The 13,572-nt window shown below is 37.1% G+C and overlaps 3 protein-coding genes across 7 annotated transcripts in view; all 3 read left to right on the top strand.

Moving 5' to 3' along the window:
- mthfd2l (methylenetetrahydrofolate dehydrogenase (NADP+ dependent) 2 like) overlaps window positions 1-6,983 on the top strand; it is a 22,039-nt gene extending 15,056 nt beyond the window's left edge. For all 3 annotated transcript variants that reach the window (XM_032514930.1, XM_032514931.1, XM_032514932.1), the window contains exons 6-8: window positions 1,322-1,414; window positions 5,327-5,452; window positions 6,494-6,983. In XM_032514930.1, coding sequence (XP_032370821.1) covers window positions 1,322-1,414; window positions 5,327-5,452; window positions 6,494-6,609 — 335 coding nt within the window. In that variant the 3' untranslated portion in view covers window positions 6,610-6,983. The remainder of the gene's footprint in view (window positions 1-1,321; window positions 1,415-5,326; window positions 5,453-6,493) is intronic.
- A 1,178-nt stretch (window positions 6,984-8,161) lies between these two features.
- On the top strand, window positions 8,162-10,678 carry epgn (epithelial mitogen homolog (mouse)). Of its 2 annotated transcripts, XM_032514934.1 has the most exons (6): window positions 8,167-8,495; window positions 8,683-8,811; window positions 9,194-9,196; window positions 9,265-9,385; window positions 9,579-9,731; window positions 10,187-10,678. In XM_032514934.1, the coding sequence occupies exons 1-6, from the start codon at window positions 8,462-8,464 to the stop codon at window positions 10,230-10,232; spliced, it is 486 nt and encodes a 161-aa protein (XP_032370825.1). In that variant the 5' UTR covers window positions 8,167-8,461; the 3' UTR covers window positions 10,233-10,678. The 2 variants fall into 2 exon arrangements, with proteins under 2 accessions (XP_032370826.1, XP_032370825.1); XM_032514935.1 differs by lacking the exon at window positions 9,194-9,196 and having other exon boundaries at window positions 8,162-8,495.
- Window positions 10,679-12,243: 1,565 nt separating this feature from the next.
- LOC116688848 (proepiregulin) overlaps window positions 12,244-13,572 on the top strand; it is a 9,013-nt gene continuing 7,684 nt past the window's right edge. The window contains exon 1 of one of the 2 annotated variants that reach the window (XM_032514937.1): window positions 12,244-12,509. In XM_032514937.1, coding sequence (XP_032370828.1) covers window positions 12,470-12,509 — 40 coding nt within the window. In that variant the 5' untranslated portion in view covers window positions 12,244-12,469. The remainder of the gene's footprint in view (window positions 12,510-13,572) is intronic. The other variant, XM_032514936.1, reaches the window with a different exon arrangement.

The raw sequence follows: 13,572 nt of genomic DNA, 5'->3' as shown, positions 1-13,572 counted from the left end.
CCAATATCTTCTGTTCGGAATGTAATTAAGAAATGGCAGTCATCAGGAACAGTGGAAGGTAAAGCAAGATCTGGAAGAACAAGAAAAATATCAGACAGAACAGCTTGCAAGATTTTGAGAAAAGCAAGTCAAAACCCATATTTGACTGTACGATCCATCCAGAAAGACCTGGCAGACTCTGGAGTTGTGGTACACCATTCCACTATAAAGAGATACTTGTACAAATAGGGTCTTTATGAAAGATCCATTCGAAGAAAATCTCTTCTACGTCCTCAGCACAAAAATCAGCGTTTGAAGTTTGCAACTGAACATATAGACAAGCCTGATGCATTGTAGAAACAAGTTCTGTGGAACATGAGGTTAAAGTAGAACCTTTTGGCCGCAATGTGCAAAGGTACATTTGGAGAAGAAAGGGCACAGAATTTAATGAAAGAACCTCTTCAAACTGTTAAGCTCGGGTGGATCAATCATGCTTTGGGGTTGTATTGCAGCCAGTGGCACAGGGAACATTTCACGAGTAGAAGGAAAAATGGATTCAATAAATTCAGCAAATTTTTTATGTTAACTTGATGCCATCTGTAAAAAGCTGAAGTTAAGAGAGGATGGCTTCTACAATGGATAATGATCTTACACTCCTCAAATCCTCGGTGATTACATCAAGAGGCGTAAACTGAGGTTTTGCCATGGCCTTCACAATCTCCTGACCTCACATATTGAAAATCTATGGATAGACCTTAAAGAGCATGCGTGACAGAAAGCCGGAAATCTCAAAGAACTGGAAGACTTTTGCAAGGAAGAATGGGCGAAGATATCCAACAAGAATTGAAAGACTCTTGGCTGGCTACAAGCGTTTCCAAGCTGTGATACTTGCCAAAGGGGGCAGTACAGAGTTATTAACTCTGCAGGGTGCCCAAACTTTTGCTGATGCCACTTTTTTGTTTTCTTATTTTGAAAGTGTAAATGATGGAAATCAAATCTAACTGTTTGTGACATAATACAAATGTCTAATCTGTCATTTGATGCCTTTTGAGGATTTTTCCATCTTTTCTTGGCTTCTTTACGCACATTAATACAAATTTTTACTTGGGGTGCCCAAACCTTTGAGCCCCACTGCATATAGGTGACGGGCCTGAATCATTAAATAAGACTTTCCTTTTGTGTGATATGGTACCTCTGCTCTTTATGTTATATTTCATAAATGTGTAATATGTTTTTTCCTGACGTTAGCAGGGGTGGTCTTTATTGTAGTGTTAATCTTTTTTTGTTTTATGTAATTAGCAGATGTGAAATGTAATCCTGGCAAAAATCTGTTTTCTCTCAGGTGATGCCACAGTGACCATTGCCCACAGATGTACACCCAAGGAACAGTTGAAGGAGCTAACCAGCCTGGCTGACATTATCATTTCAGCGGCAGGTAATTACACCCCAGACACCATAAGTACGCAAGCCTGTCTGTTCATTTTCATTTCACCAAAAGTGAAATATCTGATACAGAGCAAAGTCTTTCAAGTTGATTAATCCTACTAAATCTTGCAGAGGTGTTTATAACATATCAGTAAGCTTTAGGGCAGCAACTAACTTTTTTTTTTTTTTTTAACCGTGAATATTCTTTAGGGCAGCAACTAACTTTTTTTTTTTTTTTTTTACGGTGAATATGCTTTAGGGCAGCAACTAACTTGTACTGAATATGCAACTAATTCCTTAATTTCCTTTACGTAAAAAGGCCTATGTAATAGGTCATTCGTGGCAAAATGTTCAAATGTGGCAATTTCAAGCGTTTAATAAAGTGAACATAAATTATTTTTTAAATCTGCCTTTTGATTTTTACAATACCAAATGTCTTATTTTCACATTAGGTTTTTGTGTGACTGTGCCTGGCAATGTCCGTAATATTTTCCTGTTGTACTGTAATAAAGGGATCTTCAACAGCGGGCCCGGGACCCCTAAGGGGGTTCTAAGAGTCAATGCAGGGGGTGCCTCCCAATTATTGTTATTTAAAAAACTGTTTAAAAAATTAAAAAGTCTTAACATGAATTCAGTAGGGGTGGGAATCACCAGAGGCCTCACAATACCATATCATCATGATACTTATGTTACGATACAAAAGTATTCTGATTTTTATTATTCTGTTTTATTTAAAAAGATGCATTTCTCTGTTTGTTCATCTCACTTTAATTTTATTGCTGCAAAATTGGATTGTCAAGCAGACAAACGGACCTACACATAATAGATTGATACTTGGCGTCTGTGTGTCAATACAGTATTGCCAAAGAAAATGTCGCGAAACGATGCTGTAGCAATTTTTTATTTATTTTTTTGCCCGTAGAATTCCACATGGTATTAGCAAGGCAAGGCAAGGCAAGGCAGCTTTATTTGTATAGCACATTTCAGCAACAGGGCAATTCAAAGTGCTTTACACAAAATCATTAAAACAGATAAAACACAAGTACAAACAGTTAAAAGTCATAAGCATTAAAAAACAATAAGACACATGAATAGACAGTTAAAAACAAAATAGAAACATTAGGACACATAAAACACAAGAATAAAAGTTACAGTGCAGCATAAGAAAGAAATGAGCATTAATTTAAAGAAAGGCAGCATCAAAAAGAAAGCAAATAAATATCCTCACTGCTTACTAACCTATAGGAAAGGTAGTCACTAAGGCCATCCACAGATTAGTTAATCCTACGGATTCAATATGCCACATGTATGTTTAATATTAAAACATGATGCTATTAAAATAGTTTAGTGTTCTATGCAAAAAATCTATGTATAAAGGCTTTAGGGCTCCTTACATGTTAGTGTAGGCCCAGTTTACTATGCAACTTAATTTTATACAATTTATGTAGTAGGGGGTCCCTACTCCATCTCTCTTTCAGTTAAGAGGTCCTTGGCTTAAAAAAGGTTGAAGACCCCTGCTGTAAGCACAACTACAATAAAGATATTAGGTCAAAGATGAACCACATAATGCAAAATCAAATGGATATTTGGTCTGATTAATACCTTTATTGTTCATATTTGTTTTTTCCTTCAAATAACAGTATTAGCTAATAATGTGTAATGTTGTTTTCCCCTAAAGGGACATATTGCATTACTGCATTACAAATTAAACACATTTTTATGTTATTCTGTTTTATAATTATTATTGAAGCGGTTCTAGCTTCATATGTACACTCCTTAAATCAGTGTCAGATACTGTTTCATTATGTTGGAGAGCCACAGAGGGAATTATGTGGTATGGTAATGCAACGAGAAGGACACATTGTGAAAGTGCTTACTAGCCCTTACTTGAAGTGATCACGTCAAAATCAAAACATTCAACACTGAAGTTTCAGCATCACGTTTCTCCAACTGTGGTTACAGATTACAGTTTTCCTGAGAACAATAGTGATGTGTGGCACATGGAATGTGAGAAAATTAATCAATGCAGGGCAGGAGTAATCTGACGAAAGACTTTGAAGTAACTGCGTATCGGGGGTGCCATGGTGTCCTTCCTTTCTAATACAAAGGAGAATGTTTCCTGATGACTAAAAGCACCTCTCTGGGAAGGGCACCTTACCTTCTTTTTATCTAGCCTAACTTTGAGTTTTGACTTTTGGAAATAAGAAAATGCAGTCCCGCTGCACTGTTTGATTAAGTGAATTCTAGCCATCCCCTGTACAACTGTCAATGGTTTCCTTCTCTCTTCACGCATATGGGTTTAATGGTTGGAATTGAGGTTAGTAGGAAATTATCCAGGTGTAGTTTAGGGTTAGCGTGTCAATTATTTTCTCAGATGTCTGTGTGCTTGTTTTTAGTGTTTTCTTAAGTTGGTACATAATTGTTATTTGACTCGGTTGAGTAGCTGTAATTGTAGTATGAGGAGTTCAAATTGACAGCTTTCTGGCAGCCATCCTCAAAGTAGAGTGGTTGTCAAAATAAATACACAATGCCTAATTATTTCCTTCCTCCGAGACAGTCGGCTAAGGTATTATCTTATTCTGCAATGCTGACTTTTAAGTCCAGGTAAAGTAACAATTTGTCCTCAAGAACCTGTAATTAAAAGGAGATGGCAAGCAGAAAGGACTTGCTGTTAAGTCTACTGGAGCCTGCAAATTTTTTGGACGCTTAAAATTGGTGGTTGGAATAGGAATCTAAATAATTTCAAGTTATGTTTTGCTTACAAGGTGCATATTAAATTAATTTGTGTTTAATTAGAACACAGAAGCTCATATCTCCGGTATATACTTACTGACATGTATATAAAAAAGCTATTTCTATTGTTCATATTACTATTAGTGTGTGCGTGTGTGTGTGTGTGTGTGTGTGTGTGTAGATTTTTTTTCTACCGATATTGCGATTTACTATGCAATTATTTTTTAAGCTCTTTGTTTTCTGTATTAAACAAAGACAAGAAATAAATCATTATATGAACAACACAAGATTACATAGATTAAACAAACTGTTCTTTCCCGGAGGCCGAGCCTGTATGTGATGATGAAATTAGGTGATGCATGAATTTAACTACTTTTATTTAACTACTTCAATTACAGTAGTATAAAGAGCACTGACTAAGCCTGGTGTAAACATTCATATGAAAGTCAGAAAGAAATCACACAAACTAAAAGGCAAATTGAAGAAATATAAAAAATATTGGCTTTACCACACTTAGTACATTATTAGTTACTGTGATAAACATATGTAAACATAAACATTGACTTTGAACTTTACTAGACAGTTAAATAAGTAAAAATATAGCTATATACGGTGTAATTGTTTTACAGCGCACACAGAGGAGCTGCCTCCTGCCCCTCCCCCTTATGAAGTTGCGTGCTGCGTGCATGACAGCGTCAACATTGCACTTGCTCAGAGTGACTATCGTTCCACATCAAACGGAGTTGGTTTGGTGTGGTAGGAGGGGCCCGTTGTGACTAAATTTCACTGAAGTGCACACACAGCTTATCCAATGATGTCATTATTCTTAAGGAAGAGTTGCATTTTGCTTAAGAAATTTTGTTTTTGTTTTGGTGGTAGCTCTCACTCTCTCCGTTTGTTGAATTGCTAAGGCCAAACTAGCGTTTTAATGTTTGTTTCAGAGCTGGAATTGTCATTACTATTTAATGTGTATTTTTCTTATTTTTTGTAGCATTTGAGCTACTGTAACAAGGAAATCCCCCAGTGTGGGATCAATAAAGCCAAGAGGCATGATGTGTCCATGGGCTGCAGTGCTGTAGCTGACATTCTCACTCCCATGTGATGGTCTAATTGAAATAGTTTTCTTAAAGCAACTAAGGAAGCCATGTCATTTTCTAACTGTAAACCCCTTCTTGGTTCCTGTTTATAGGTGTTCCTGGGCTGATCACAGCAGATATGGTGAAAGAGGGGGCAGCCGTCATCGACGTGGGCATAAACCGCATTCAGGACCCAAACACAGGGAAACTCCGGCTCATTGGGGATGTGGACTTTGAAGGTAAATAATCAAAATAAATCAATTTGATTTTAATCAGAAATGGAGAGTTCTGTGAAATTGTGTTGTACATGATGAATAAAGCTGCAACTTTTAAATAATTTCTAATACAGCTGTAAAACGCTTTTTGTTCATAAGGGGCACAAAAAAAACAAATTGAAAAGAAATCCTGAGAAACAGGAACTTAAAGCTTTAGTGCGTATCCTTTTCATATTAATGAACGTCCGTACATTCAATCCATTGCCAGTTGAGTTGCTACAAAGCTAATTAAGACGATCAGCTCCACACAACTCTCTCTGTATTTCTCAGTATGGCTTAGAGGGTGAAAAGGTTTTGGGACTCCCGCGGCACAGGTGTGTTAGTAATGTGATTGGGACGGAATAGGGCATAGAAATCAATGGAAGCGGGCATAAGCATGACGGAGAAATGTGTGTTTTGTGTGTTTAAAGCTCTCCTTTAGGAATTCCGTAATGAAATTGCCTAGGCCTGCAGGTAATGCATGCATAGTGTAGCCTAAATTTCCAAGGCAGCCTCAGTGATTTGACCGCAATTAACCAAATGTACACAAGCAATATCAACAGGCTCCAGACAGCGTCTCTTTTTTCTTTCTCTCTTTTCCGATATAGATATGGTCTTGAATAGAGTCTAACTAACTTCAGAAAACCTACAGTAGGTAACAAAATCGGAGTGGGATGGGATTCGGGAGTCTGTCTCTCAGGATTTTTTTGGGGGGGGACGTCACGTGACAATTGATTCCCATGTCACCCTCTATGGCTGTGTTCAGAAGATTGAGGTGTCTGGTGACTTTCCCGCGCAGAAGCTCAAGTGAAGATAAAAACCTCTTCTGAAGAGTCAATGTTTCTTAAAATCCTCCATGTCCTCCTTGGCTACTAGCAACTGTGTGGAGGAGGGTTGGGGGCGCGTGTGGCTTGTATCATGGATGCGCAGACTGTTTTGTTGTCATTACTTAGAATTCCTCATGGGGGCGACAGAAACTACACACTATAACTTTAACTCTTTGTCAATTCGTTTGACTTTTTGTAGGAGTGAAGGAGAAGGCAGGTTTCATCACACCTGTTCCCGGAGGCGTGGGTCCGATGACAGTCGCAATGCTGATGAAGAACACTGTGACCGCTGCCAGAAATGCACTGATGCATTAAACACACACACCTTGAATGATATACAGTACTACACAGTACAAACAGTGTATGCATACATACACTATTTGTACATTATGTTTGTACAGATATATACATTAATTAATTTAGGTTTACACACACTTTCCAAACATGGAAGATGCTTTGATTTAAAAATCCAATGCTCTCAAGACTCCATACCTGCTGGGAAACTTACTTGATACAATACTTTGTCTATATTTTTAATTTGTTCATTCATTTATTTAAGTTATTTATTTCAGAGTTCACTTTTTAAAAATTTAGATTAATATTTTTTCTACTGAAGTTGTTTTGGTTCATTTTTGAACATTCCAGATTCACTGGAAAAGGATTATTAAATACAAATCAATGCTGTGCCAATATGTCAATTTCTCAGTCTTTTTTTCTGATTTACAGATGTCTTTTTTGTGGCATTTTTCCATCAACACTGTGGGGAGAGAGAAGTATGGCGTGCAACAAAAGTCCTTAGCTGAAATTGAACTATGTGACATTTTGGACATGAGGACATTAATCACATAGTTCTAAGCCTCATCAACATTGGATGTTAAGCTTTTGGGTTGCCAGGTTGTGGATAGTCCTTCTTCAGCATGACAGTTGCATTGTCCTTTAGCTAGCTTTGTATTTCCTCAGAAAGACCACTCTAATGCACTTAGTAAGCCTTTATTATTGGCATGATGGTCTTCCATAATAAGTTAGCCTGTAGTTAGTTTTTAGTTCAGTGGGTTAATTGTTCTGAACTATTGTGCATTACTTGAAGAAATGTACAATAAAGGCAGCTAAAGAAAAGTGTCAAAGCAAACCAAAAGTTATACGGTGTATGACTGATGTTTAAAACATTAGATGATTTATTAACCGTTAATAAAGGTGGTAATTACAGCTCATAAAACCATTCTAAAGGGCACCTTAGCAACAATGAAAGCTGCAAGCAGCTATGATCGCCCAGCATGTTGTGGGTACTGGCGGGAAGGCCGTTGACATGATAATCGGACAGTACGCAGAGTGCGGGGAGCTGTATTGCAACAACTTCCTGTTTCACGAAATGCAATTTCAAAATGGCTCACTTCCTGTTGCATTTAGGATATGTCTCCAATTTTTTTTTTTTTTGTAATTTTGGCCATGATACATGTGCCTACCAAATTTCACTGCTATTTCTTTTTTTGAATATTGTAGGTGGTGCTATTGAGCAAATTTGCCACATCCAAGCCCTAGATCCCCATCAGATGTACATTTTCACCACGTCTTATAAGTGTGAAAAGTTTCATAACGTTCAAAGCATGTTTAGGCCCTCAAAATTGCTATTACGCTATGAAAAAGAATAAACAGAGAAATTTCAATCGGGCCTTTACTGACCGACGATGTCGGTGCTAGGGCCCTGATAAGAGATTGCCAAAAAACAACTGGAGGCTAATTCCTAGAGGCAGCCACAGGAAAAAAAAATCTTGTAAAAACCTTCCTTCTGTAATCACCCCTCAGAAGGCTTTCACAACACCTATAATCGTCAATGAAGCAACCACTCAAAACTGCAAAGAAGGCATTTGAGTGAAACTATCAATCTCCCGAGGCATTGCGTGGGTTCAGAAAAATCCGAAGAAAGAAAAACTTTTCAAATGCTTCTGGGCAAACACGTGCCCCCACCACCATCATCAGACATTGCCTCTGCATGCAGAGAGTGCACGTTAAATAAAAGCTTTTCTTTTTCTTTTTTTAAATGATCGGTTCATTGATGATTGGCATTTTCAGCGGTTGGGAGCTCAGTATATAAACTCTGTAAAAGCCTGTTGATCACACAGAAGAAGTTGCGCTGAGAGCATCAGACATCACACCGACAGAAGACAAGATGGTTACACAAAGCCAGAAATACCTGGGGAACGGTAAGTTTCTGGTTTGTTCTGTGATGTCGAATTTAAAATGAGTCATATTAGGGAAGATTGTAGTTTGTCTAAATTGGCGGAAAGGTACTTTGATAATCCTTGAATATATCAATACTAGTGAAATGTGGTGTTTTGGTGAATCTGGATGCATATTTTCCTGTAATGTTCCCTCCGTCATGTATTCCAGCCCTCCTCACAGCAGTGGCCGCGCTGCTTCTTCTGACTGCAGCAGGACAGTCTGCAATACTGCCCCACGAGCTCCAGACCACAGCACCTCCTGCTCTGTTAAACTCGTCTCTGCTCACACAGCGCAACAGTAGGTGTCTTCAATGGAGGCTGATTTCTTTTTTCTTTTCTTTTTTCTATCTGTTTTTGTATCGGTTTTTGGTGTGTTTTTCACAGATTTAGCTGATGTTCAGGGATTATACATTTTTAAATTATCAACACCAATTTTTCCCTTGTGCACTTCAGATTAAAGATTCCTCTCTTGCAAAAACGGGAAAAAAAATCTGTGTGGGGAACACTATTCTCACTGGGGGCCCAGTTGTGCCACTCAATAATCAATTAATTGATTAATAATTACAAGTCTAATGCAGTAATCACTTACTACTAAAAAGTTTTATTTTTATTGAACAAATCTAATAGTCAATAAAGTTGAGTTTTTAATTGATTCATTAATTCATTCCCTCATCAATTAGTCAGTTGATTAAAAAATAAATGTTTAAAAAGTTGATAATTGATTTTGAAGCTTCTCTCTCTCTCTCTGCAGGCAGTATGGGGAAACCTCGGGTTCTGGGCTTACACAGACCATGTAGAAGTGAAGATGAAACATACTGCGAAAACGGTGGAGAGTGCATGTACCCCCAAGACAGCGACAAACCTTCATGCACGTAAGAAGTGTTTTCACACACACACACACACACACACACACACACACACACACACACACACACAGCCTAGCCCAGCCCTTTTAATCTTAATGTTTATGAGTTTAAAAAAACACTGCTTTTTTGATTCACATGCACATGTTGGTTCGTGTTCAGCTTTGAAATGCACTCACATATTTGTCGGTTTGCTGTGCAGCTGCACGTCTTCTTACAGCGGGCCCCGCTGCCTGTTCTTCAATGATCGCACTCACACTCTGCCTGAGTTAGAGCAACTGATTGCCATCATCTTTGGGGTAGCCATGCTAATTATTGTCCTGGCCGTCATCATTTTCTGCTTGGCCTGTAATAGGTGAGTATCTGCAGGCTTTCTCTTAACAATGCTGTACTTGTATGAAGGAATGGGAGCATGTAGGAGCGAGGGAAATATGGCTATAAAGCCTCAAAACATTTTAGATAAAAACATTTAAAATCCTCTCACTGAGGACATATTTTATTGGACTGTCCCTGGTAAGTGGGACTTTGTGTAGTAAATCAGTCAAACGTGTTCAAGAGCTCACTCAGCAAGTCCTGCTATTTATGTCTTCATATCAAACAAAATCATGAATTATCAGTTTTTTTTCAGTCTTGTGGTTGTTTACACTTTGAAATAAATAAATAAAAACTTTTAAAATAGGTAGCAATTTTAAAAGTATTTTATAAGTTTAGATTTGGGGCATTTCACTGTGTGTGGAAAGGGTTTTGTTTAAACATGAATTGAATTGTTACAGAGAATACGTTTTTATTTAGATGTTTTCTTTTCTTCAGGTGTATAAAATCGGCACCACCAGTCAAAGCTGCACCGTTTGTGTGACCCCTACAACTCATCAGTTCGTCATCATCTTTTTCAGCTGCACCACCGTTTTTAATATTTATTTATAAGCCACAACATGTCATCATACTGTATGATCAACAGCGCTGGAAAATTATTTAAAAAGAAATTAAGAGACGGTATAGACTTTTCTTTTCTTTTCTTTATTGGACGTTTGATGTGCATAAAGATGACCACTATTCAGTTTCGGTATGTCATTCAAACAAGCGAGGAAAGACTAAACTGTGTTTATGTTAAACAGAGTAAGATATTAATCACTTCATTGCCTGTTAAAGACTGAGGGAGAATAAATATGACTATTTATTGTAATATAGCAATTAACTTATTGAAAGTGTTCAGTTTATTTAAAATGTAATAAATGTATGTGTTGCTGACATTACTGTGGTAAAAGATGAATAAACATGCAAAGACACATCATTATTAACTTATTACTTAAGGAGATGGATTGTATTTTGTTAGTTATTCATTGATTGTCTAATTGACCGGCTCAACAAGCATTTTTTGGGTAGGAGATACTGCAGTTCCCATTTTGGAATATAAAACTTAAGAATAAATATACAAATTGAATAGTAACGTGACTGTAGACCATAGAGATAACCAACTTATATGACGATTGCTGTATGTCTGTTTGATGTTTATGTTTTACTCCCTTAAAGAGTTAAAGATCCACAGACAAACTCCAAAGACGCCTCCCATAAATCCAAATAACATTTAATCAAGTTACGATGTGAAAAATATCAAACAGTACCTGTAATCTTTTTTTTTCTTCTTTTTTTTTTTTATCTTGTGCAATTTTGTTTTTCCATGGGCAATTCCCTTTTAATTTTTTTCACCATGGGTCATTTCCTTTCAAATTATTTTAGCATATGAATTATTTTAATTGCTGTTCTTTTTTACAACCCGTAATTATTTTATAACAGGGCACATGCAATCTCCTTACCACCAAGTGTACAATCTCTATTTAAATTTTTCCTGTCCTAAAGTTCATTGTTGTCATGTCGTGTAGGCTATTGTCATGTATTGTATTGTCTACTGTTAACTGATGGATTGATATTTAATAAATGTGTTTGGATGCAGCTGTAGTCAGCACTTGTTGCCCAACACAAATTTCCTTTGGAACCATGAAGCTAATCTTCTCTTATAAAATGACATAAAATGGGTGTTCTGAGGAGGGGGATAAAACAATTATGTATTTTGATCTGATAACTTGTTAAAGTTAATGAGGAAAATGCATCTTAAAATAGAATAAAATATAGACAGCCCTGACCAGACACAACAGTAAAATGCTCCTTACATGTCTGTTGCATCAGTAATATTAACCCTAATATAATGTAAAATACATCTCAGACAGGAGACATTCTGCTCTATAATAACTCAAAACAATAGCTCCCTATTAAGTCTATTTCTGCTGATAATTTTGCCTTTTAGGTTGCTTAATTTGGATTTTAAATCAAGGACCTGCTTGTAGTACTTACTTTTTCAATGTTATTTTTGGTCAAAGATGAATATAACTAATATTATGGTTACCTACTTTTGCTTTATTACTTTAATTACATATTCAATTTAATTTTAAAGTCACTTACTCACACTGCAAAATTGTTTTTTTTTTGTATTATGGCAACCGCACTTTACTAAACCTTTATTTGACGCCACTTTACTTCAGTCTACCTTCTTCTCATAGTCTATGTTTGCCTGTTTTTCTTGTGTTTACTCGTTTGTTTGTTTGTTTTTTGCTGTTATTGTTGAGAATGCTACTGTAACAAAGGAATTTCCCCGCTGTGGGATGAATAAAGTATTATCTTATATCTTATCTCTTATGTTTAACAATACAGTAGGCCTACAACTACTTTTTCTTTTAGGAATCTGAATGCATAGTAGGCTGTTAAAGTACAAAGAGTAAACGTCCGTCTGAATCTAAAGCAGTCCATCAGTGATAGAAGGATGACAGGAGCAGCTCCTCCTTGTTTTTTTGGTTATGACGGTGCCTTCAGGATCTGTCTTTTTATTTGGACGTTTAATGTGTTAAATTACAGGAGTCTGTCACCACACCCAGACCGCAGGATTGAGCCCATTGGTTTTCAGGTTGTCTGCGCCAGGAAAGGCATCTCCTGCCACCTTCATTTTATAGTTATTTTGACAGATCGGAAGCGTCTCTAATCCAGACTGGTTCCTACCTGCGCGCCCACCGAGCCTCCTGTCAGCGAACTGTCTGCTCTGAAATGGGGAACACCAAACCTTCAGCGCTCCTCTCACTTCTCGGTAAATAGGGCTTTTTTTACGTTTGATAGGAATGAGTCAAGTTCACACATTTATTTAACGTGTGGAGTAGGGCAGGTGTGGACTGAGTTTAAGTGATCATGTTGAAGCAGGTTAAACACATGGGCTGTAGCCTAAATCACACAAAAGTTAAATGTAACGAAGGGAACAATAAGGAAAATGCATTAACAGATGTTGAATGAAAATGCACTAACTAACGTTACATTTAGGCAAGTAGGTGTTATACCGTGCAGTTCTGAGGCCCTCGAGTACCCTATTTACATTGTCATTTGCCTACAGTTGCTTGGTTTTTCAGATCTAAATATTGTATTTTGACTTTAAGATTTTGTTATAAAAAATAATTTGTATGAACTACAAAACGTTGTAGATTAAACTATCCAACAGCATTTCAATTAGAAGTAGCTCCATTTTGCCAACCAATAACCGTAAAATCCTACTTACACAGATTAAAGGGATAGTTCGGATAGTTTTTTTAAGTAGGGTTGTATGAGCTGACAGTAGATGGCGGTCACGCCTCCACTTTAGAGAAGCAGGCCGGAGTCTGGACACAGGAGTAAGGGAGTTAAGCAATGTTCTGTAGGCCACTGTTAAATCTAACTGGAGACAACAGCTGATGCACATTAAAATCCAATTAATTAACTAGAATTTTAAAATAAGTAGTTTACTGTTAAAACGGCCTACATTTTGCTTCAGGAGGACTACTTTACAAGAGATGTACCTTAGTAAAACCTCTGATTTCCTCTGATACTACTAGCCTACTTGTTAAGTTAGTCAAGTCAAATGATCCGTTATCACTAAATAATACTAAGTAGGCTAATTTCAGAAAGCTGCTGGAGTCCAGTGAAGGACACATACCTGTGCTGACACACATGCTGAGCTCAGAGCCTGAGGGATGCTGAAGGATGTTGGCAATAAAACCGTGAATGGAAGATTTATTGTTTGAAAGCACATGGTGGTCTGATTAAATCTGTCATTTGCTTGTTGTTTAGGGTAATTCTTATCTACAAAAAGACATGTAACATTTGAGCTTGTGTAAACTGATGAG

This window comes from Etheostoma spectabile, chromosome 5 (genome assembly GCF_008692095.1).
Source record: "Etheostoma spectabile isolate EspeVRDwgs_2016 chromosome 5, UIUC_Espe_1.0, whole genome shotgun sequence".
Lineage (NCBI taxonomy): Eukaryota > Metazoa > Chordata > Actinopteri > Perciformes > Percidae > Etheostoma > Etheostoma spectabile.
Note: the sequence above shows the minus strand (reverse complement) of the source record. Positions and strands in the feature narration are given on the sequence as shown.

Coding starts and splice junctions, on each gene's coding strand:
- epgn (XM_032514934.1), top strand. CDS start 8,462: ATGGTTACACAAAGCCAGAAATACCTGGGGAACG. Junction 8,496..8,682: donor CCAGAAATACCTGGGGAACG/GTAAGTTTCTGG, acceptor CATGTATTCCAG/CCCTCCTCACAGCAGTGGCC. Junction 9,732..10,186: donor TTCTGCTTGGCCTGTAATAG/GTGAGTATCTGC, acceptor TCTTTTCTTCAG/GTGTATAAAATCGGCACCAC.